The 25206-nt window shown below is 42.0% G+C and overlaps 2 protein-coding genes across 2 annotated transcripts; both read left to right on the top strand.

Moving 5' to 3' along the window:
• The first annotated feature begins 901 nt into the window (after positions 1-901).
• Positions 902-4416, top strand: LOC136771809 (uncharacterized). The gene is made up of 5 exons (XM_066724336.1): positions 902-1432; positions 2409-2774; positions 3046-3159; positions 3584-3633; positions 3952-4416. Exons 1-5 carry the CDS (start codon positions 1402-1404, stop codon positions 4075-4077), a joined length of 687 nt encoding a protein of 228 aa, XP_066580433.1. The 5' UTR covers positions 902-1401; the 3' UTR covers positions 4078-4416.
• A 7103-nt stretch (positions 4417-11519) lies between these two features.
• On the top strand, positions 11520-25169 carry LOC136711102 (uncharacterized). The gene is made up of 7 exons (XM_066687103.1): positions 11520-11921; positions 13549-13700; positions 15432-15621; positions 18248-18285; positions 18533-18859; positions 19823-20110; positions 22773-25169. Exons 3-7 carry the CDS (start codon positions 15608-15610, stop codon positions 22913-22915), a joined length of 810 nt encoding a protein of 269 aa, XP_066543200.1. The 5' UTR covers positions 11520-11921; positions 13549-13700; positions 15432-15607; the 3' UTR covers positions 22916-25169.
• Positions 25170-25206: the final 37 nt, after the last annotated feature.

Raw genomic sequence — 25206 nt, 5'->3', positions numbered from 1 at the left:
GGACTTAATCTTTTCTCCAGATAGGCAGTAACTGTTTTTGTTAATGAGCGATTGACAGTTGTTAAATAAGATCCATGGGATCGGAACTTTCCTAGTGTATCAAAGGAAGACATCCGTTCTTTGGATCCCACACCTCTTCAGAGGAAGACTACCATGAACATTACCAGGGTCAGAAATCTGATACAGCCAGAAATCTGATACTAATACAGTTTTAACCTGAACTGCGTGCACTGGGCCCAGCTGCGAATGTGTTTTTTTTTTTTTTTTAATATATATTAACAATTGTATTAACAATTTATTAACTGCCTGTCAAACTGATGTGAATGCCATAGCTGTCTAAAGTTTTAAAACTGATTAATTGCAACACCTGAATGGTATTCTGCTTCCTAATTATTCACAATTGCAGAAGGAATGCAGGCAACTAAGGGGCTCATTTCTTTGTTTGGTTCTGGTTTCTATGTTCCGTGTTACAGAGAGAGAAGCAGGTCGGGGCGCTTTGCAATGTGTGCAGGAGAGAGGGCCGGCAAGGACCAGCGGGCTGCGGATCAGCTGACGTTTGTGCAAAGGAAGTGCGAGTATTGATTCCGTTTCTGAATGATATGGTAACGGTACTGGTGGTTGAAGTAGAAAGACCAACCATCTAAGTTGCTATTTTGCACGAAGCATTAGTGGAAAACTACATTTCGTATCACTATATTTTGTAAAGTGCTTGGATTAACCAATTCGCGGCAGGGCGGCAGAGCTGTTTGTTATCTGTCTGTATGTCGCTGTCCTCGTAGTTCCTCACTCGGTCTCCCTGAAGAATTATTTACTGTTATTTGCGTAGTGTAATAAGGATAATTGTTTTTGAATTTTTAATACACTTTTTTTATATCTACTTTTAGCACAACAGACTATTTTAAACCTAATTTATCTCTAAAGATCCACCTATTTAGTGGTGGGGGCTGGCATTGCTGCTTTGTTTATACAATTCATTCATATAACTATTGAGGTGTATTTACTGACTTGTGTTTTACTTGGTTATTTTGAGTTGTGAGGTTTTGTGTGTGATGTATGTTTTATTTATTTGGGAGAGCACAGCCACACCGCCAGCCTTTTGCATGGTTGTGACTTTTAACGATAAAGAAGGCTTCTGTATTTGTGTCTTGGGTTCATTGTGAGGAAATTGCAAACCCACTGTCACAGACTATTTTGATGGGTTGGTGTTAGAACACGTATAGATAACTTGATTTCTATAGCCCTCGTTTTCGGATTGAGGTGTTACACAATGAAGGGGCTGCTGTGGGCGTTGCTCTCTGCCATCAGTCATTTCCTCTCTGTAAAGGTAAGGCAAAGACCCCCTCGCCCTACTGGTCATACAGAGAGCCTGGTTTCCACACCAGTGAGCTGCTGGACAGCGCTATGGCAGCGCCGCTGCTCCTCTCCCTCCTCCGTGAGTACCGGCACTTACTCCACTGCTGCTCTCTCTGTCTCTCACCTTGTCTATTACTAGCGGCGCCTGAGACACTTACCTTTGCTTTTCTTTCATTATCAGTTCAAAATGAAGTTTTATGATCTGATAAAGAATAGTTCCATTGGATCCTCGTACAGTGCGCAGTGGTAAATAGTACAGATCCGGTGAACGGTGGAGGCAAATGTCGCCTATTCAACATTACAGGTGAAGTATTGTTATTATTGTATATCGTCCTGGTACACTGGGTTTAACACATCCGTGTGCGACTGCAAGAGATGCAAGAACTCGGCTGTGGCTCCAGGCTGCAGAATACTGAGCAATCAATCAATCGACTACAAACTCAGTGATGCTAACCATGGTACAATTTCATATTAGACTATCCTAGTAAAGATGTAGTGGTGTCTGTCCTGAGCCGCTCCTCTGTGTCCCGCTGCTGTAGTGGTGTCTGTCCTGAGCCGCTCCTCTGTGTCCCGCTGCTGTAGTGGTGTCTGTCCTGAGCCGCTCCTCTGTGTCCCGCTGCTGTAGTGGTGTCTGTCCTGAGCCGCTCCTCTGTGTCCCGCTGCTGTAGTGGTGTCTGTCCTGAGCCGCTCCTCTGTGTCCCGCTGCTGTAGTGGTGTCTGTCCTGAGCCGCTCCTCTGTGTCCCGCTGCTGTAGTGGTGTCTGTCCTGAGCCGCTCCTCTGTGTCCCGCTGCTGTAGTGGTGTCTGTCCTGAGCCGCTCCTCTGTGTCCCGCTGCTGTAGTGGTGTCTGTCCTGAGCCGCTCCTCTGTGTCCCGCTGCTGTAGTGGTGTCTGTCCTGAGCCGCTCCTCTGTGTCCCGCTGCTGTAGTGGTGTCTGTCCTGAGCCGCTCCTCTGTGTCCCGCTGCTGTAGTGGTGTCTGTCCTGAGCCGCTCCTCTGTGTCCCGCTGCTGTAGTGGTGTCTGTCCTGAGCCGCTCCTCTGTGTCCCGCTGCTGTAGTTCTGGTCCAGCGGGAGAGTCTGTGTGAAGCGGCCGAGCGGCGGACTGTCAGAGCCGGGGACACCGTCACCCTGGACTGCGACATCGGATTTAAGCAAGAGACTCTGTGGTTTGGGCAGCGCGACGCGGAGACGCCATTCCTGAGCATTTTAGCAACAAAAAAAACGGCAGTAGACGAACTCTTCTCACGGTTCTCCAGAGGCGACGACCCCCGCTTCACTGTGGTGTGGGAGTCGGATAAAGACCCCCGCGGCTCCGCCAGTCTGCGCATCCAGAGCATCACCGAGGCGGACCTGGCGCTGTACTACTGCGTGGAGAGAGGAGAGGGAGGGCTTGTGTTGGGGAATGGGACCCGGCTCGTCTACGGTGAGAGAGGACTCCTGTATTCAGCCTTTCTGTCTTTCGTTACTGATGTGATCAATTGATATGATTGACATTGTGTTTCTAATTATAACGTTCACAACAAAGCGTTACAGTGGGGGACAGAACCGGGCTCTGGTGATAGTTGCCTACTGATTTGTTCGGCTTTTATTCGAACTTTCTTATGATATTAAACTGTGATCTGGATCGATGCTGACTGTGCTTTAGGTGTCGGTTATAATTTTGATTATAATGGTCAGGATGATTGTGTTTACAGAAACCAGTAACCAGCACCCAGCCCCCTGTGTGCTGAGCTGGGCGCTGCTGGGCTGTGTGTCTGCAGGCTGCCTCCTGCTCTCCGGCTGTCTCTGCTGCCTCTGGAGCAGGAGAGGTGAGACTGTCCTCTCTCAGAGCTACTACAGTAGCAATATAGTCACAATGGGACTGACTGACAGGAAGAGTCATCCTGTGGTATGCATTGTGATATGCAGTAAAATCATAGCATGGGCCAATGGAGGAGGGACATACTTGCATTTCTGTCAAAAGTGTTACACAGCCTGAGAGAGACACCACACACACACACACACACACACACACACACACAAACATATACAATGTTGGTGATGGACAATATAACGTTCTCTCAATGTCCGTCCCCCCCACCCTTAAACCTACACCTATGCAACCTATACATCTCAAGGTGCCTTGTATATGTGACAGAGTAAAGTGGATGGTGGCATCACACCATGTTTCAGAATATGACGGTGGTATGATGATTGTATGCAATATCTTCCCCTGTCTTTCTCTGTGTCCAGGTGGCGATCGGTGTGGAGGGGAGCAGTGCAGAGGAAAAGGAGCAGTGCAGGTATTCTGTACAGTCCTGCTGCTCAGGGCAGCTGCTTGTTCATAAACTGACAGCTGTGTCAGTGATGGGGTGTCGAAGTCCAATCTGGGCCATACAGTCTAGATATTATTATTATTATTATTATTATTAATAATAATAATAATAATAATAATAATATTATTACTATTACTATTATTAATAGACAGCATTGGCTCCACTCTCCCTTGATGATGAGATTTGAGCTGGCCCTGGGTGGACTATTAGGCCCAGACAGGTATCACTATAGAAACAACGTGAATGATTGTAAACCTGAGTGTTTGTGTTGTTCATCCTTTACAGGGGGCAGAGGTGGAGTCAGATTACGCCAACATACAGATTCACACAAGCCACACCTACGCCACAGACAGAACTGTGTATCTTCACCAGATCACAGAGCAGTCAAGGGCAAAAATAAATTGTTTTTAAACTGAGGAAAATTACTGTCATGCTTCCACTGGATTGAAAACCACCACAGATGGAGAACAAGGTTTTTTTTTTTGCAGTCTTTATCACAGCACCGTTTGTATTAATTGTTATTTATTGGCTACAATCTGTTGTGAAACTGTGTCTTGTAATGTGTCTCTACAGAAGGTGACTGCTGTATTTAACATGTTTGTTTAGGGGTCAAGTGGGTGTGGTCTGAGATTTTTGTGATCGATGTGCCCACTTTGTCGCCTGTGCTCACCGGACGTTTTCTGTGGTTTCCCCATTTTATTCTTTGTTCTATTCTGGTTAGTTGTTTCTCAACAAGTTTCCTATGCTATGTTTTATTGTCTGTGGCATTTATTTCACATTAATGCAGCTGTACAAGATTAGATTTATATCCATATTCACATCACACTTTTGTTTTAAATCCACCTTCTAGAAGGCTTTTTTTATTAATTAATTGTAAATGGTAACATTAGAAAAGTAAATGTGGATTAACTGATTGTGTTAACTAATGATTAACAAAATACATGTAATCGTTTCTTACCTAATTTAAGTTTTATTAAAATATCCACCACCTTCCATACAGGGCAAAGCATATACAGACAGACACACATACATCTAGACATAATCAAACAGGAATATCCACTCACAATCACACACACAAACATGATTCAAAGAGGATGGTATTGTAATGGACAGAGAAGTTTGACAAGCATTAAAACTTAAGCTACAGTGTCATCTAGTGGAGTTTAGCTGCAATGACACTAATTTACTCAATATGTGATGCATATGCATACTGTACTTTGTCTCCAGCCTTGGGCAAGGATTACAACTCTAACTCAGTTAATTTGAAAGCATACGAACACCAAATAAACCCAACTCCTCTTTGAGCCTCACTAAACGGTCAAGGAGTCCCTCTCTAAGCGTGTAATGCAAACAGACCAGCAACCGATCCAGTCCGAAATCTGCAAATTCAAGCCAAGTCTGTAAGTGCAAATCAGTCACCGTAAAGCTCTTGTTCCTTTCCTTGTTTCCATAACCCAATATTTTGTTATATATATGATTTGGTTTGACATTTCCTCTTTAAATGACTGGGCCCTTTTTTTACATAAAGGATATTATAGATATTGCGATACCATGCGGGGAGTTGTATAAATGTGAGGTATATATGCATGCAATACACGCCTCCCTGCTCCCCACAGAAACAAACAAACAAACAAACAAACCTACTGCATCCTAATGATGGGAGACCAGTAAAGTAATGTATTATGCTTTGAATTGCACTGTAGTTTGTGAATTGGAATTTGTAATATGTTATGCCTTGTACTGCACTGCATTTTTGCACTTTTTATTGCGCTTAAATTTTGTAAGTCGCCCTGGATAAGGGCGTCTGATAAGAAATAAATAATAATAATAATAAAGACACATGCGGCTCCTCCAACAAAGGCATAGAAGGACACCAGGTTATCCTGGCGGCCGTTTAAGAAATCCTCGGTCACATTTACTTTTCCTACCACAAGTAACTGCACGCACTACACAAGACGTTCAGCCGCTATCCAGTCCCCTTCTCTAGCCTCATATCCGTCTCCAGTTTACTCAAACGCTACTTGTCTCTTGTCAACTACCAGCAGGCATTACACAACAGGAACCTGCGGTGACATCTGTGCTGGGACAGGTGGAGATAAGGCGACTTCCTCACCAGGCCTTGGTGGTAAATCTGTCATAATTAGACAAAGAAAAGTTTCAATTTATAGAAAAGTTACACACACTGCCTTGAACTGAGTGTAGACTACATTAAAAAAGACAGATCGCAAACCGTTTCTGTATTATATAATTATTGTCCATTATGAAAACAACACATGGACGTGGATCCTGCGGCTCTCGGCTCAGTGGCACCCAGGTACTCAATGACATTTCTTATTGCAGAGGCCTGTACCATGAAGGGAGTTTAACCTACTATTATTATTATTATTATTATTATTATGCTTATGCTTATGAAAATCTGCTACTTATGTTAATTAACTTGTCAGTCAAATGACCCATAAGTGATATTAAGAGCTATTTCAGAGAAGTGCTGTGTCTTTGAATGTAAACCATTAGAAATCTCGATTTTAATTTGTTAAAAACTCAGTAATTATATGCTACTTGTTAAAACTACATCCACTGCACTGTTCCCTGGAACTGCATTAGATTCAGAATTTATCCCAGAGATTTGTAAATATGTCTGTAAGACATTGAGTCAAATGCCTCCCCTTTTATATTGTTCATATGCATGGTATAGGGAGCATTTCAGGGCTTTTGAGTTGTGTCCTACATTGCAAGTTTCTCTCATTAAGCTTGATGTCTTGGTAGACCAGTACCCCTTGGCTGATTACAAGATTGGAGGCAGGCGAATGGTGACACTTAAAAGATTCATACAGCTAGAGGTAGGGTTATGATAATTCATGCTTTGTTCTTGTGCTGTATGTTTGGATGCACTTTAAAAATATTAGATGTACATTTGTGCCTACCATAAGACTTTTGAGATGCTTCAAGTTGAAAGTTGGAAGGAGTGCCTACCACACAATAATTATTAACATTTTGTTTTCCTATTGTCCTTACTTGAACAGGTTATTTAATGAGTATTCCTCAATTAAAAAATAAGAGAGAGGTGGTAATGAGTAGTATTTTAAAGACAACTATAAAACAAGCTGTGTGGTTGTCAGTACCTGCCCTTCTGCAGTTCATTGTAAAAAATATGGCAACATTCCCACCTACTGATTTAATAATATTTATTCTGTCTCTTAACATGCGAAGCTCAAAGTCATTGTTTGAAGATGATGACTTCAGAAGACTGGATACCAGAAACTATTGAGGAGTTGTGCCATATAATTCGCAAAACATTTGGAATTGATAGAGACTTTCATATACAGTTGTAGCGTTATGATGGGTTATTTTGATAAGAGCATTTTAGCTCTGAGCTGAAGCACTGATCCAAAGAAGACCTCTCCCCCCAAAGTTATCAGATTTCCTTAAAGCGTGGGACTGGTTGACATCAAAGTGACAGTCTGGGAGGACGGCACCGAGAAGAGGCCAAATAGTTTGGAATCCTGCGGTGAAATGTCTGGGGAAGGGGGCCTGTAGGTAATAAAAACTCTTTGAAATGGACGAGACCCGAAATCCAGACACAGATATACGAACCCGGGCCAACCGGCATTTCCAAAAGATGGCATGGATTGACATCAGTCATAAATCAAACCCCCCTCCAATAGGACACTGGGGGCTGAAACCGAAATTCAATCTCAAAACTCAAGAACCAATCACCTATTGATCTGACAGACGTATAAAGAACAGCGCACGGTCTCTTTCTCTCTCTCACCTGAACCAGTAACTTGCTGCCACAGCTCAACCTGTAGCTCTGTTGCCCGAACCGGAACCAGAAACCAACCAAGTCTTTGCCGGCAACAGAAGAGTTAAACTGGGAGAAGGAGATTGAGCCGTACGAAGAATTCTTTTAAAGGACTTTATTAAATAAAGAACTTTACAGACTGCGCTGCCCGCCTGTGCCCACCTGATCAGTGGAGTGAATACAGCTGGACAATTGACAAGTCGACTGTATACGAAAGTGTCAGTCATTTAAATAGCTATTTGAGTCTTAAGAAACTTGACCCTTGGAAACAAACAGGGCCCTGCTTTCCTCAAAGACTTTGTCTTCAAGTAACTACGGTGGAACCCCTGCTTACAAAGAAGATTTTGTGCACAACCTTGGAGTCTTCAAACCAGTGGAAAATCTGTTTGGAAACGACTCTACATTCGCGAAACCCCAACTTCCAGGTGCATCGACTGAGTGGAAGTTCTTGGACAAAGCCGAACCGGACTGCCTTTGTTCCAAACCACACGGACCTCGTGCCGTGTGCTGTTATCTGAGCCCGAAGCCAGAGAGGCCTCTCTGCGACGAAGTTCAGATAAGTTTAACAGTTTGGAGTTCATGATTCATGACATTTGAGAAATCAATTAGAAATGTTAATCTGTGACTCATAACTCTAGAATGTGTAATATCATTTAGTTTTCTTAAATATAAATGTGTGTTGCATTAAACTGTTTTGTTGATAATTTTAGAAATAAAATCTGTCAACACCGAGAGATATCTTCTCATTCCTGTTTAACTGTTGAATTTAAACAGTCTGAAATTGACACACATTAATAGACATTAGATTATTGGTGGCCCTGCCTATCCTTAATCATTGAATAATAATCAGTTAAAGGAAATTGTTGTAACAAGTAATGATAGGATCTTTCTCGGCACCTAAACGTAAATGAGACTGATATATATATATATATATATATATATATATATATATAACGAGAAGTTACCTGACATAAATACTAACCTGCGTAGTTATTTAATGTCTGACTAACAATACTAATGAGAGACTCACCTTCGTCTTACTAACCGGTATTGTAGTCAATGTGTTTATAACCTTTTTTGTTTAACGATTTGTGTGATATCATATGCGATCCCATGGTCTTTGATTTGGTCACGGAAGTGATTTGTCTTTGATTTGTTGATCTAGAGTTGAATTTTAATTAGTTTTTCCCTTTTGTATAATTAGTGTAGTGCTACATTTAGTCTTTATTTTTGAATAAATTTGACAATTTATATCTTTGGAATTGGTGTCTGCGTCCAATTATTACAGAAATTGAGTTCTACAAGATTCCAGGATTCATGATAAGGTGATACTATAAATTCACTTCTTAATTTGAAATTTATAAGTGTACTTTACGCTACATAATTGGTGCCTCGTGTGAGGGATCTTAGACTGAAAAGAACTAGTTTCTGTAATAGTTATTGGATAGCTTTGTCCAGAAATCCAGAATCCAAAGTTTTGAAACAAGAAAACTTTTGTAGGCACGATACACTGTTTGTACTCTAGAGGGCGCTCTACAACTGCCCACGTGGTATGTGTATGGTGCATTGGCATTAGAGTCATTAGGTGATTAATCGAGTACTGTTCTGTTGGGTTGTTGAATAGCCAAAACAATGATTACCCAAATGTCCCCATGTGAAGCATTGATTGTAAAGGTACCAGGAACAGAGATTCCTGAATTCCTTGGATGCCTAGGCAGTTTGGACTTTGAAGTAGAGTCGCGTCGAACACAGTTGTTAAACGACACTACGACGCAACTCGAAAAAGAGTCGATAGAGGTGGTGAAAGTTATGGCTAGCTTAGCACTTGTGAGCTCAAGGTTAGTGAACTGGAGCATAAGCAAGTTTGAAAAACTGAAAAAGCTAGGAGAAAAGTATGTGAAAGCGAAAGAAGAAAGAGACAAACTGCATGGAATGGATTTAGAATTTGAAGGAAAGCTAGATACTTGTGGAAAACAAGTCATTGTGTTGAATGCTGAAAAAGAGGACTTAATTGAACAGAGAGAGCAATTAGGAAATGATTTAAGACAATGTCAAGATGAATTGGAAACAACTCTGATCCAAGTAAAAGGTCTGTAAAATGACAGATGTAAAGCGGTTGAAAATGAAAGGATAGTTTTGAAGGACCGGGATGTTTTGGAAATGCGTCTTTGCAAAACAGTCAGGGAGAAAGATTTGGGCACTGTAAAAATTGAGATACTCGAAGGCGAGGTCATACATTTAAAAAGGGACAGTGAAGAAATGAGGAGAGTAAATCAGGTGCTTAGGGGAGAACTCAAATCAACTGAAGTTGAAAATGAGCGTCTCAAGCAACAAATAGGGGCCCTGCAAGCTGCCTCTCGGTGGGCTGCAAAGCTGACACCTGACAGCAAAAAGGAACAGCTGGAACCGCCCAATGCACGGAGTCGCACACCGTCTCCACATTTAGGCCCCGAGTTGCCTCGTCCTGATCGTACCCCTCCCTGTAGTCTTTCTCCACTCAGGGTAAGAAGCTCGTTGCACAGACGAACTTCCTCTCCCGAGAGTCCTGACCGAAAGGTTAACATGCGCCAGTTGAGAGAACTGGCTAAAGATTGTGAAACCTTTAACCCAGCAGACAAGGAAGGAAATGTGGAAGCGTATATTAAGGACATTAAGTATGCTTTGCGTTTCTATCCTGAGGCTACAGAGAAGGAAAAGGTTCTCCTAATCCGCAAAACTACCTCTCGCCAAGTCCATTCTTGGATGGGGAGGCAAGGGTCCATGGTCTGCGATAGTTTTCAACGCTTGTGCAGAGCATTAATTAGGGACTATTCCAGGTTCATTGATCCAGTGGCAGCAGTGACGGCCGCACACCAGATCAAACAGGGTAAGCATGAGTCCCCCTGCGATTACTATGAAAAGCTTAGGAAAACCTATTTTGCGGGTCAAGATCGACCCGGGGCCAAGGAAGAGGTGAGCTTTAAAGGGTTGTTTGTTGCTAATTTGTTCCCAACGATTAAGGAAATGATCATATTACATGCAGACGCAACATATATGAACATAGCCGAAATTCGTAAAATGGCACAGAAAGCTTGGGAAAGCAAGTACAATAGCGCTTCTGATCGTAAAGATTCAAGCACCCAAGTACTGGCAAGGTGCTCTATTTCTCCACTGGAGTTAGAGGGGACAGAGATTCAAAGAAGGAAAGAACCTCCCAAGGATGGAACCCAAGACACCCAGGCTTACAATAAAAAAAAGAAAGAAAATCCTAAGTGGAGTAAGAGTAAAACAAGGTACAAGAAAAAGCATAAAGGAAAGAAATCTGCTACTAGCCCAGTTGGGTTAACTCAGTCTCTGAGCAATGTTGCAGTTTCTGAGCTACTGCTACACTTAGCTCTGCTCCCTGAAATTGTGGTAACAAGTAATGATAGGATCTTTCTCGGCACCTAAACGTAAATGAGACCTTCAAGGAAATTGGCACTAGTCTGAGGGTTAGTCCAGGGCTGAAGTCTGACATCTTACAAAAGTTGGCTGAATTTTTTTTCCAAATGCAAAACATTGATTGTCCAGAAGTGACTCTTAATGCTTTGAATAACAAGTCAAGTGATGAATACCTCCCAGCCAAAAATTTGAAGAAACCTAAAAAGGCTGAAGTGAACTATTGTCCTGCCCACCTTACTGGAGAAATGGATGAAAGCTTAGAAAAGGTGAGACTTGAGCTACTGAATGATGTCAGACAGCGAAATGGTGCATCTCTCTTAAAATAGAAGATGTCAAAAACATTCTCCTACAGAAGAAGAGAGTTGGTAAGTCTAGTGCTAGGAGACTTCAAAACCAGGTGGCCTGCACTTTTCCAAATAGATGAGGTAAGATCATACTTAGATTTTTTATTTCTTTTTCCACCCCAGGCCTTTGCACTCTCTCAGGGTATACAGTGTTGTATTATTGTTGACGCTCTCCTTAAGAGGTCAAGTGCGAAGGTGAGAGGGATCTTAAGCTGGGGGTGTGGGGGAAGAAGCAGGAGAGAGATGGGGATGAGTGGAGAAGGGAGAGATGGGGGACTGCTTTCTTGACAATATGCTTTTGTCTTCGATTGTCTTTTTCATCTATGTATAACAGATAGGAGCTGAATTTCAATGCATAACAACAATATGATATTCTCAAAGAGAGAGAGGAAAACGTAAAATATATATAGCATAATTTCTAAAGCAAAATCACTAAAGTTTTCAGGGCACCATTGGTCACAGAGATATTCTGAAATTTGTGATTTTATTTAATGGATTTGCTGTGAATATTTCCTTAGTTATGCCAACACTGAACACTGGTGCTTCTATGTTTAAAGTCAATCTGTTGTTAAATTTGCTATCCAATTATTTGTATCAATCTGTACAGACGAGATGTCAATCTCAAAAGAGAAGTGATCATCAAGGCACTTTGCCTCTACCTTGGCGAGGATGATGGATCTCTCATCAAGGTAAGTCAGTCATTTTTCATTGTCGGTGTAGTGTCAACACATTCAGGAAAAAGAAACGCACTACAACTATGTGAATAGATCAAATCTATTCTTATAAGGCAAGCTTTGTTGGAAGATTGCTCCCTTTAGCCACTAGAAGAGGCGGGGGAGAAATTTTTCAAATACACATATATTGTACAGATTTTCTAAATACATGTAATGAACTTGAACCTGGGTGTCTCCTTGTCTGTTGGCCACCCTGTCTGCCTCTTCGTTGACTAATTCAGTCTCTTCCATATCTGCTGTTCATCTAGGCAGGGCCGGTTCTAGACATTTGGAGGCCCTAGGCAACATTTTTGTAGGAGGCGCCCCTCTTGATTGGTGGACTGGTGTGCCCGATGCGGGTCGGGGCTCCTCGCCTGGGATTCGAGGCACGTACCACTGGCGCTCTGCACTGCAGCGGCAATGGTTACGTCACTTTGTAACGGGTTCATTATGACACGAATGAGTCCTGTTACACTCGCGTATAGGGAGCCCGAGGCCCTAGGCAATTGCTTACTCTGCCTATAGGTAGCACCGGCCCTGCATCTAGGTTATTCTGTGCATTTTGGTGACTTCGTTAAATATATTATTGAATGACTACTAGAAGTAAATGTAGGACCAAAGATTACCTGTCCTGACCCATCTCAAAATGTTCTGCCATAATGGAGGGGAAGACAGAAATTATAATATTATTGATGATAATTGTTATGATGTTATTAATATGTAGTATTAAGCACAGCAGCACTGGCTGATTTACAGCTCTGAGGCAGTGTGTGTTATCTGAGGATGGCAGATGGCAGAGCAGAGTGTCAGGGAACGAAGTGTGAGAGCAGATAGCAACTGTCCCTGTGACAGAGCAGAAATAATCATAACCGTCAAGCCTTTCTGGGCCCCATCATGAGTGACTATATTAAGCCGTGAAAGCATCACTCTTTAGCTGCTGTGGACTTACATGAAGATGAATTGTAATTTAGTAAATTATCTTACAGTATCTTAAAGTGTATTTCACAATATCTTCAAACACTTACAGATCTCCCAAAGTCATTTCAGAAATCTAAAAATTAATTAACAATAGCTTTGCTTACCGGATCTAGGGCTAGAGAGAATAAAAAAGGGGGAAAAGAGAGAAAAAGGAAAGGAACGAGAGAAATTGAGCCCCCCCCTCTGAATTCCAAGTGTTTATAGTGATTTGATACAGACAATTTTCTGAAAATTGCATAGCTTATCTTGCAGGATAGCCCAGATTTGAAGGTCCCAGTTGGAATGCCAGCTGGATAATGTGTGACAAAATTAAAACCTAAATAAATAAAATTCGAAATACATAATTATATAACTAAATAAATACAAAATGAAAATAAATGTAGAAACATGATTTTTATATAAATAAACTACAACGATTATATACACACTATATACATATTATTTTTTATTATCCAGGGCGACTTACAAAATATAAGCGGAATTGCAATTCTGTTTTTCTTTTTCTTTTTCTTTTTCTTTTTGCAATTGTGTTTTACACTTCAGGGCCAAAATAATGTAGAACTGATCTCCAGGAATATCTGAATTAGTTTAGATAGTAGTAGGAACCATATTCTCCCGGCTTCAGTCTCCAGAGTTGCAGTGTCAGCCTGTCACGCCCCCAAGCTGAACTCCGCAGTGTGCTGTTGGCAGTGGACTGACTTGAAGTGCTGAAGAGAAGTGCTGTCCTGGATCCTGTGGTCACATCGCACTGTTGTGTTCATCTGTCCTCAGACTCAGGTACTGCATTACATTTCTTATTCTTGTTCTATTAATGTGGCATTTACACTTTGTCCACCTACTGTAGTAAAGATGTTGTAAAGTCATAGTAAAGTGTCAGCTTTGGGCAGAAAACATCTCTACATTGGGACAACAGGGCAAAAAGAGGGGAAAGGAAAGTGGTGCAGAAAGGTGTTTTTGTTTGTTTCTTTTTTACTTATGGTGACTTGTTTTTTAACCTGTGCAGTTTGTGGTTGTTGTTGTTTAGCTCTCCTGGCAAAGGCCTTTATAGTTTTAACCCCTTGAGGTCTGTTTCTACACTAGTGTGCTTTTAATTCATGAAATATCTTAAAAAATGTTACATTTATGAAGTCTTTATAAATACTCTGGCATAATGTAAACTCACCTAAAGGATTATTAGGAACACCATACTAATACTGTGTTTGACCCCCTTTTGCCTTCAGAACTGCCTTAATTCTACGTGGCATTGATTCAACAAGGTGCTGAAAGCATTCTTTAGAAATGTTGGCCCATATTGATAGGATAGCATCTTGCAGTTGATGGAGATTTGTGGGATGCACATCCAGGGCACGAAGCTCCCGTTCCACCACATCCCAAAGATGCTCTATTGGGTTGATATCTGGTGACTGTGGGGGCCAGTTTAGTACAGTGAACTCATTGTCATGTTCAAGAAACCAATTTGAAATGATTCGACCTTTGTGACATGGTGCATTATCCTGCTGGAAGTAGCCATCAGAGGATGGGTACATGGTGGTCATAAAGGGATGGACATGGTCAGAAACAATGCTCAGGTAGGCCGTGGCATTTAAACGATGCCCAATTGGCACTAAGGGGCCTAAAGTGTGCCAAGAAAACATCCCCCACACCATTACACCACCACCACCAGCCTGCACAGTGGTAACAAGGCATGATGGATCCATGTTCTCATTCTGTTTACGCCAAATTCTGACTCTACCATCTGAATGTCTCAACAGAAATCGAGACTCATCAGACCAGGCAACATTTTTCCAGTCTTCAACTGTCCAATTTTGGTGAGCTTGTGCAAATTGTAGCCTCTTTTTCCTATTTGTAGTGGAGATGAGTGGTACCCGGTGGGGTCTTCTGCTGTTGTAGCCCATCCGCCTCAAGGTTGTACGTGTTGTGGCTTCACAAATGCTTTGCTGCATACCTCGGTTGTAACGAGTGGTTATTTCAGTCAAAGTTGCTCTTCTATCAGCTTGAATCAGTCGGCCCATTCTCCTCTGACCTCTAGCATCAACAAGGCATTTTCGCGCACAGGACTGCCGCATACTGGATGTTTTTCCCTTTTCACACCATTCTTTGTAAACCCTAGAAATGGTTGTGCGTGAAAATCCCAGTAACTGAGCAGATTGTGAAATACTCAGACCGGCCCGTCTGGCACCAACAACCATGCCACGCTCAAAATTGCTTAAATCACCTTTCTTTCCCATTCAGACATTCAGTTTGGAGTTCAGGAGATTGTCTTGACCAGGACCACACCCCTAAATGCATTGAAGCAACTGCCATGTGATTGGTTGGTTAGATAATTGCATTAATAAGAAATTGAACAGGTGTTCCTAATAATCCTTTAGGTGAGTGTATAGTGTCCTACAAATAGATCTATCATTGTAATAAAAAGATGATTTAACAGAAGAAAGGCAGGTGAGCTCTATCCGCTCCTGTGTTTCACATGTCCTGGATACTGGTGTTAAACTGCTCTGATGACCTGAGACCCCCGGTACCGCAGCGGAGGAGCCCGAGTCCAGCTCCACTCTCCGGGCTCCAGACTCCGGAGTCGCACTCATGCCAGCCCTTCTGCCCTTTACGTCCAATCCGACGTGCAACGTCACCCAGCGTGACCACGTCCTGCGCCTGTCCGAGCGGTGCTGAGAGACAGCGGCGGACACATGTGTATCCAGTGGTACGTAGTGACTAATATACCTGTTATACGGCTGTCTGCCACACAGTCACACAGACTGAAGCATCGAGCTGTTTTTCGTTGCTGCGATTTTCCCACAGGAGGACGTGTTTAAGGGATTTCTTTAGGCAGGAGTTTGTTTCGGTTTCGCTTTCTTATCCACATTAAAATATCCTCCATGAATCCAATAATTCCACTTCCGCTGACTGATACATGTAGTTCTTGCTCATTTTGAAGACTGATTGTCCCTCCTGTCTGCCTCATGTGCTGTGTTTGTTACCCCTGACTGGTGGCGGAGGGTTTACATCCTGCAGTGTTTCTTCATTTGTTTCAGTATTAATCTCTGTGCTGTGCACCGTCTCCTTGACACCCACAGCTTTATATTCGCCTATCAAATCCGATACACACCTTTTTTATTAATCGATTTACTGCAGCCAATCAATAGTTTTAAGCCTGAAAACTGAAAAGTAGGAACACGTATGAAAAGAAAGATAGGACTATTTCACAGTAGTCACCATAAACCTCCCAGACCCGGTGGTAAGGGCTGTGCATTGACACAATAAGGCTTTAATTTATGTGAATAATAATAATTATTGAATGAGACCTTGACTATTCAGTGATAGTCGTACATTTTCAATGCATGGCAATTATTTGTATAAACTCAGTGTACACTTGTGATTTCTTGCAAAATTCTGCACAGAATGAGGAAAGTCTGAGTCTTCATGGGCTAAATGGTCAGATACTGTGCAGAATAAGGAAAGTGTGCGCCAGATGAACACGCCGACAGAGTGGTGCATTCTGGGTATGGTAGTTGTCTCCATAAACTCTTGAAACTAGCGTCTTTTGTGGCTGTGGCTGTGCGCATGCGCTAAGAGCAGAGTGCATCGACAGCAACGCATATGTTGTAAAAAAATAATAACTCCTCTCTCCCGCATTGACTTTTGCCGGGCGGTACACACACAAAACTTACAACTTTGATAATAAACTAACGAATCACATTGTCCAGAATAGGGACACAGGAAACCACAATGTATTGCAAGAACATTTTGCAGTGACAGGGGTGCGGGCACTCGGGGGGGGCAATCAAATTTCACCATGGGCCAGTACCCCTGTGGCCGACCCCCTGGCTCAGCCCCTGCTTGGCACAGAAACACAGTGGAAAGGGTCAGCAGACTGTGACTGATTGTCACAGGGTGGACAGACGCAGGCACACATACCAGGAGGGGAACACTCAGGATGACAAGACCACACATAATTATCCTGTATGCAACTGTGTACACTACCAGTCAAAAGCTTTACAACAACCCCATCTTTCCAGTTTTTATTGAAATCTACGCAGTTCAAGTCCTGTGAATAACCTGAAATGGTACAAAGGTAAGCGGTAAACTGCCTGTGTATAGAAATGACACTGTATTCCTACAATGCGCACATCATTTCAAAGCTAATTATCTTGGCTACCAGCGTGTTTCATTCTCAGACACATCCGATTTACAGTTTCTGTGTCGCCTGCCATCATTCAGAGCCCGGGGGGTAAACACGCAGTCTGCTGGCGTGGTTCTCATTCAGACAGTCACAGATCACTCAGTGTTTGTTCAGAACAACCTAACGATTAATCCAGTATATATTATTTGATGGTCTGTCAAACACAGAGAAGTTCAGATCCAATTATGTAAAATGTAAACTGAGTTTTCCATCTTGACATCTCTCTATGGGTGTGTGTTGTTTCTACCAAAATATGGATGGTATTGGTTTGATCGGTAGACTGTCTGGTTCCAGAATTATCATAATTGTCAATATTTTCTGAGATTTTGTATTCCTACTGAGAGTCTCAGCTTTCATAGGATACCAAAGACTTGGCAAACAACACAGCACTGAAGAGTACACATGGGATTAAAAAAGCACACGGATTTGGTGCTCTTTTAAGGGTACCGTAGGGGTTTGTCAGCTCAAGGGGTTACATTTTGTTAAACAAAACAATTCCATTTATTTTTTTATCTCCAATTGTTTATTTGTTTAATTTATTTAATTTTAGAGCACATTGAGACATTAAACTGCATAAATGTAAATAAAAACTGTAAGTAGGTGTTCTGAAACATTTGACCGGTAGTGTACATGAAGCGCTGACTGATGTCCTGGCAGCACAGTTCAGCCAGAGTGACAAGGGCCACTCCCATGAGCTCCATCCATCACTGCTGGATCACACCAACAGAGTGTGATATAATACAAAAATAAAAAAATACTGTATTTTGGCTCCTTGGATGGATTCAGATCCAACTCTCCTCAAAGGAACCTCTCTCTCTCCCTCTGTGTGTGGAGCTCTACCTGACAAAAGGTGACCTTCTGTACACAAGCCAGAGAGCACAGCCTGCTGATGGCACAAACCAAATAAAACAAATGCAAATTCTCCTTTGCTGCAGCTCACTCCCAGGTGTCTCCGTCTCTGTCCCCATCTGCTTACTGCCTTTATATGGTTACCTGACCAATCAGGTCAGGACATGGACGAATTGCACACACCCCAAAGTCATCGTTTGCCATTTTGCCCCACTTTTGCACCACATCTATGGTAATGTCACATGTCTAGTCCCAGCAGGCTGTGTGCTGTGCAGTGACCTGTTTCTCCTGTCCACAGGATTCCTGGGCTGCTCCTGGCTGTGACACTGGTGGGAGGTAGGGGCTCTGAGACACTTGTTTCCTTTCCTAGTTTTTGCTTCTTTACATTGATTGAATTCCTTTGAAATCCATAATGACCTGCATCACATAGAGATGCCGGGAAACTGAGAATGTGTATTTTTCCCTAATATATAAAATCTTTGTGATGTATAAAAAACAAAACAGAAGTCTCAACCTGAGATTTTACATGTCTGCAGTGAATTTGTGTTGCAGTGTCTCAGTCTGTCTCTTCACTGTGTCTCAGTCTCCTCAGCTCCTGTCTCAGTGAGAGTCGGGGACTCTGTCACTCTGCCCTGTGATGGATCAGCCTACAGAGGGACTCCTATAGATCACATCTACATCAAGTGGGAGACAGTAAATCAGCGTATCTGTGAGTTTAGTTTAGGTAAACTGTTTCCTGGCCTAGGGTTTGAGAACAGGACTGAGGTTCCCCTGGAGAGGATCAGACAGGGAAACTTCTCTCTGAACCTCCAGCACACACTGTTCTCTGATGGAGGGACGTATGAGTGTCGCAGTGAGGGAGAGAGAAAACAACTGATTGTTATTGGAAGTGTTCACCTTATTGTCACAGGTAAGAGTCTGAAATGTGTCTATTAAAATAACCATTCAATTTTCATTTAGTTTAGTGCCCTTCGCAGGGTAACTACAGAATGCTTCACAGATACACAAACAAAACAAGATCAACAAATAAATAAACAATGAACAATTAAAATACATTAAAAGTCATTAGGCATTCAGGAGAGAATAACAAACTCCTATAGGATTGCAGACTGTTATAAGAGAAAACTAATCTCTGTCTCGGAACATCATCAGTGGGGATGACTGGTCAGGGATGTGGGTGCCACATCAGCACTCTGGAGTGGGGGACAGGGTGCCTCGTCAGCCCCTCAGAGGGGGCTATTTCTGAAAGACAAGAAAGAGGAAATTGTGTTCAGCTACTAATAGTAAAATGCAGGAGATGACAGAATACATTGTACATTGCATGTCCATGGTGCAACGGTGGCACTATGGGTTATGGTGACTAGAAAAACAGAGACTAAAAGGATGAGATGAGTTTTCTGGAGTGATTTAAAGGCTGAGACAGAGGGGGCATCTCTTGCATAGTCTGGAAGATCGTTCCACAGTTTCAGGGTCCTATAACAAAATGCTCTGCCACCTGTGGTTTTCTTGTGTATTTTTTGTTTTCTGGGATCTCCTTTGTTTTCCTGGAGTGTATTCTATAAGGAGATCTTTTAGGTAGGGAGGTGCCAGTCCCTTTAGTGCTTTCAATGCTAATAAGAGAACTCTGAAATCTATCCTGTAGCGCATGGGCAGCCAGTGAAGAGAAGCCAACACTGGAGTGATGTGTTCATGTTTCTTTGTTTTCTTTGCTGCTGCAAGAATCCTAATTGATGTGCATAAATATCTCTATTTATGCTACCTGCCAAAATTCCTATTTATTACGTCTTTGTCATAGGCAAGAGTGTCAGCTTTTAATTCTAATAAAATCTGTAAACTCACTTTCATTTACAGCTGTGTCCTGTTCCCTCCGCAGGCCGTGAGGAGAACACCTCTGTCTCCTATGGGCAGCCCCTGAGCCTCCGTCTGTACAGCAGGGCAGCTGTGACAGTGCGGTTTAACCCTGCGGGCGCTGGCGCCTCTCTCCCAGTGTGTGTTGTAGAGGGCGGCACCGTGACCCCTGACCCTGCCTATGGGACCCGAGTCTCAGGGCAGGAGCAGGAGGTCACACTGTCTGCACTGACCTCCACTGACCAGGGCACCTACATAGTGCTGGACTCCCAGAGCAGAAAGACCATCAGCACTGTGAACGTCACTGTGACAGGTAGGACAGGGGCCGGGCTCTACTGGAGATCTGGGGCTGGTTGCACTAAAAAGGTCTTACTTTAAGTCTTAGCCTTAGTCTAAGTCCTGTGACACTGGACTTATGTAAGACCTCGCGATAAGACCGTTGCACAAAAGAAAACCTTGCAGGTCCCGTGTTAGCCCTGGCTTACCTGTTCTTGCTAAGCAACAAAGTCTGGTCTTTTTTGTGAAGAACGGAAAAAAAGAAATGGCAGCATATAAAGTTAAAAAAATATCAATTGCACCGAAGATGAAAAACTAATCATAAGAAAACTGGTAATTCTGTGGGAAAATCCATACAAAAATATAAGCCTGAAATGAAATAACACAAAACGCAAATGCCATCAACCCCGCTGTAGTGTGCGCTGTCAGTGTAATTTTAAATTTGTATTCTAAACCACTTATTTTTACTTAAGTTTGAATACAGTACAATCAATAACAGAAAGTGTATACTACATTTTTATAGAAACGAGCAGGGAAACCACGCTGTGCTATACTGACGATTCTGTGCAACTGCAGCAGGGTTTCTTTAAAAGCGACAGCGTGCTCAGCGACATAGGCCTATTTGTATAGTTACAATTATTAATAAACATCGATCAGCCATAACATTATGACCACTGAGAGGTGAAGTGAATAACACTGATAATCTCGTTATCATGGCACCTGTCAGTGGGTGGGATATATTAGGCAACAAGTGAACATTTTGTTCTCAAAGTTGATGTGTTAGAAGCAGGAAAAATGGGCAAGCGTAAGGATCTGAGGGACTTTGACAAAGGGCCAAATTGTGATGGCTAGACGACTTGGTCAGAGCATCTCCAAAACTGCAGCTCTTGTGGGGTGTTCCCGGTCTGCAGTGGTCAGTACCTATCAAAAGTGGTGCAAGGAAGGAAAAGCGGTGAACCGGCCACAGAGTCATGGGTGGCCAAGGCTCATTGATGCACGTGGGGAGCGAAGGCTGGCCCGTGTGGTCCGATCCAACAGACGAGCTACTGTAGCTCAAATTGCTGAAAAAGTGAATGCTGGTTCTGATAGAAAGGTGTTTGAACACACAGTGCATCGCAGTTTGTTGCGTATGGGGCTGCGTAGCCGCAGACCAGTCAGGGTGCCCATGCTGACCCCTGTCCACTGCCGAAAGCGCCTACAATGGGCACGTGAGAATCAGAACTGGACCACGGAGCAATGGAGGAAGGTGGCCTGGTCTGATGAATCAGGAGGTCAAGGTGTTGACTTGGCCTCCAAATTCCCCAGATCTCAATCCAATCGAGCATCTGTGGGATGTGCTGGACAAACAAGTCCGATCCATGGAGGCCCCACCTCTCAACTTACAGGACTTAAAGGATCTGCTGCTAACATCTTGGTGATACCACAGCACACCTTCAGAGGTCTAGTGGAGTCCATGCCTCGACGGGTCAGGGCTGTTTTGGGGCAAAAGGGGGATCTACACAATATTAGGCAGGTGGTCATAATGTTATGGCTGATTGGTGTACATTGCTTGTTTTTACAGCTGTCTTACCGACTACATAACAGGACATTTACTTATTTAATTGCAGATTCTGAAGATGTAGGCCCAATTCAAACTAAAAAAAGAATAAGTTCAAAGTGAGGACCTTTACATTTAATTTTTGTAACTCCAGAAGGGAACTATATTGTTGTGAAGGGAAAGACTTTATCTAGAAATCAAAATATAAAAGTTAAAAATGGCAATTCGAGTTAAAAGGTGAAGGAGAAAATTATTATTGTATTTGTTAAGAGTTGTTGGTTGTTAATTCATTTGTCATTATTTATAATAGATACTAGATAATAGATTTGAATTTGTATTGTACTAGTTCACCTAAATGTTTTTATTAATTAAATTAAACATTTCGGTGTCAAATTAGTTGCAAGCATTATTAGTCAAACTTCCATTACTTTGTATGTAATTAAGCATTTAAACATTTTTATAGAGCTTTTGCGTTCTCCTGTGTTATTTCTGAATTATTTATATGAGAACGGTTTTGCCTGTCCTTAAATATCCTCTCTCGATTAAATACCCTTTAATTTAATCATTCAGAATGACCTGGCATATGTGCTGCCATGTTGGTTTCATGTCAGTTTCTATAGCAAGAGATTTTCCCATTTAAGCCTGGTGCAGGGTCGGCTTAACAAAAGACTTAAATTTAAAACTAGCACTAGCATGCAAGTCCAAACTTAATTATATGAATATATTAAATTAGCCCTTTAGAACACGGCTATATCAAAAACTGTAATTTTATCTCATTGTAAACCAACGCACCATTGCAACCGAAGTACATTTGATCCGATCACCGAGCGTTTACACTGCCATTTCTGATCCTGATCAAATGCTACCAATGCACTTGATTCGGATCAGAAATCGCAGTGTAAATTTGCCTCTAACTTGGCTGAGCTGTATGATGATCAGCTCAGTATGCTGCGGAGAGGGACACAGCCAGCCGCCCCGACAGCAGTGACAGTCACTAATACAGTGTTAATATTTCCATTAAATCACATAACTGTTAAATTAATATATTTGTAGTTAACTTTACCTTTACCTTCAATGTCCACCAGTGTAAAACATGCCTCAGTATTACTAATTATTATTACTAATTAAAATTAACTGTTATTATTAATATTGTTGTCTGCAGACTCTCGTGACTCCACAGGGCTGGTGATCGGGCTGGTGATCGCACTGCTGGTGCTGCTGGTGCTGCTGGCCGGAGCCATTGTGTATTACATGAAGAAGAGAGAGTTTAACCCCGTCAGCTCTGTCCCCCCAACAGCAGAGTAGAACGACATTGCAGAGCCGGACAGAAAAGAGGGGTCTGGACACATTGAGTCCTGGACAGGGCTGACCAGAGCAAGCCTGCAGCAGCGGTGCTGACCTTTGACCTCCATTAATTTAGTAACCCCACAAGGTGATGTCATTTATTAGAGGCAATGCCTTCCAGCCCCCCCGCCCCTTCCCTCAAGAGCCAAGTTTGACCCCCCTGAATGAGAGAGAAATGAGTTTGACTCATTTATTTTCATAAACCTCATTTCACACGTTTAAAACCAACATCTGATTGAGCTAGATTTGTAAACCGTGTTTTTTCAGAGTTTGCTGAACACTGATGGAACCTCATTAACACTCTTGATTGCAGTTGGTTGAGCGGGGAGGGGGGGGATGTAAATTCAGGGCTGCTTCTCTACACTATATTCAGATCAGAAGTATATAATCGATTAGTCTAGTGCAGTGAACACTACTATTACACTACATGAGTCAATGGAGCAGCTCAACATTTCACACTACAACTGTATTACAAAGGTGTTGTCATTTATTAGAGGCAGTTCCCCCTGACTCCCCGTATTAAGTTGCAAAAGCATTGGTCGTTAACTGCTGTGGACTTACTGGAAATTTAGTATAATATCTTACAGTATCTTAAAGTGCATTCCAGAATATCTTCCAATACAGATCTCCCAAAGTCATTTCAGAAATCTTTTAATTTGTAATTTAGAGAAAGTGGCTTCTGACAATAAATGCTCTGTATCCTTCACCTAATTTAACTTCAAATTCAAGTTCTGTAAATAGGCTTCCGGTGTGATTACATTATTTTGAGAAAGTCAAACTTTAGGTCTTTAGGTCTCTCTGATTATTACTTTAATATACTTGCTGTATCTTGCAATATTTCAGTATACAGTGGCTCTCCAATATATTCACCCCCCTTGGACTTTTCCACATTTCATTGTGTTACAACATGAAATCAGAATGGATTTAATCAGCAGTTTTTGCCACTGATCAACACAGAAAATGTCCATAATGTCAAAGTGAAAAATATAATCTGCAAATTGTTCTAAATTAATTACAAATGCAAAACAAAAAATAATTGAAGGCATAAGTAATCATCCCCTTTGCTATGACACACCTGAGTGAGCTGTGGTGAAACCCATTGTCTTTAGAAATCATGTAATTAGGTGAATGGAGTCCACCTCTGTGCAATTAAGGTGTGTCACATGACTTCAGGTTAACTACACCTGTCTCTGGGCGGTCCCACAGTTAGTTAGTACAATTCATAATAAAAACAACATCCTGAAGACAAAGGAAATAGAGATATTTTATAAATATAGTTTAACAAAATGTATGAAGCTACATTATTCAATTATTTTTTTTGAAAACTTTAGAAACACTACATGTTTTAAACTTGAGAAACTGACTTCCTTAAAGTTGGGGGCTGGTCATGATCACAACTCAGCAACTTCAAAAAAATGCATGCAATTGAATGTATTGCTACTGCTTTTCTATTTTTAGTAACTTTTCTTCTGTCTGTTTTCAGTATGTGTGTGTGATTCTGTGTGTGTGTGTATATATCTTTGTGTGTGTCTGGGTGTGTGCACGCAGAGTAATGCAGACACTACATAACTGCATTATATATACAGCTCTGGAAAAAATTAAGAGACCACTTAACATTGATTTCTGAACTTGGACTGGTTTCTTAATTTTTTCCAGAGCTGTATATATGGAATTTTATAATTGTATTTATCGATATTATTTGCTTTGAATTATAGAAATCAAACAAATACATCTTTTCTGTTTTTCTCCTCCATGCAATAGGCACCTATATTTAGTTGATGTAGAGTATTTACGCAATCAAACTGTCAAAATGTCTATCTTTGTCTCCCTTTCCAAAATAAAAGGGTGTGTCAACAGGCAGTATTATTATTCTGTGCCTGCATTTCCAGCTGCATCTTCATTAACTGCACCTGCAACTTTCTGCAGAAGTACAAACACATATCTGCCCACATGATCAGCTGCAGTGTCAGTATCTGCAGTGAGGAGAGTGAGCGCCTCACACCTGGGCTCTGAGCAGCTCACACCTGTAGCAGCAGGGCTGTGTGTGTCAGAGCCGTGGCTGAGGCTCACAGACAGGCGCTCTGCTCTCTCCTCTGAAGGACAGCCAATGGCCTGCAGCCACAGAGCTGGAGAGGAGTATCTCTCTGTTGCACTAACACAGTGGACTTCATTTTCTATTTCACTAATGAACATAATAAAGGAAAGTGCTTTGCAATCTCTTGAGAAAAGTGTTTTCTCTTTTAAAGACTATA

The sequence above is a fragment of the Amia ocellicauda genome, chromosome 15 (assembly GCF_036373705.1).
Source record: "Amia ocellicauda isolate fAmiCal2 chromosome 15, fAmiCal2.hap1, whole genome shotgun sequence".
In the NCBI taxonomy this organism is placed as follows: Eukaryota; Metazoa; Chordata; class Actinopteri; order Amiiformes; family Amiidae; genus Amia; species Amia ocellicauda.
Note: the sequence above shows the minus strand (reverse complement) of the source record. Positions and strands in the feature narration are given on the sequence as shown.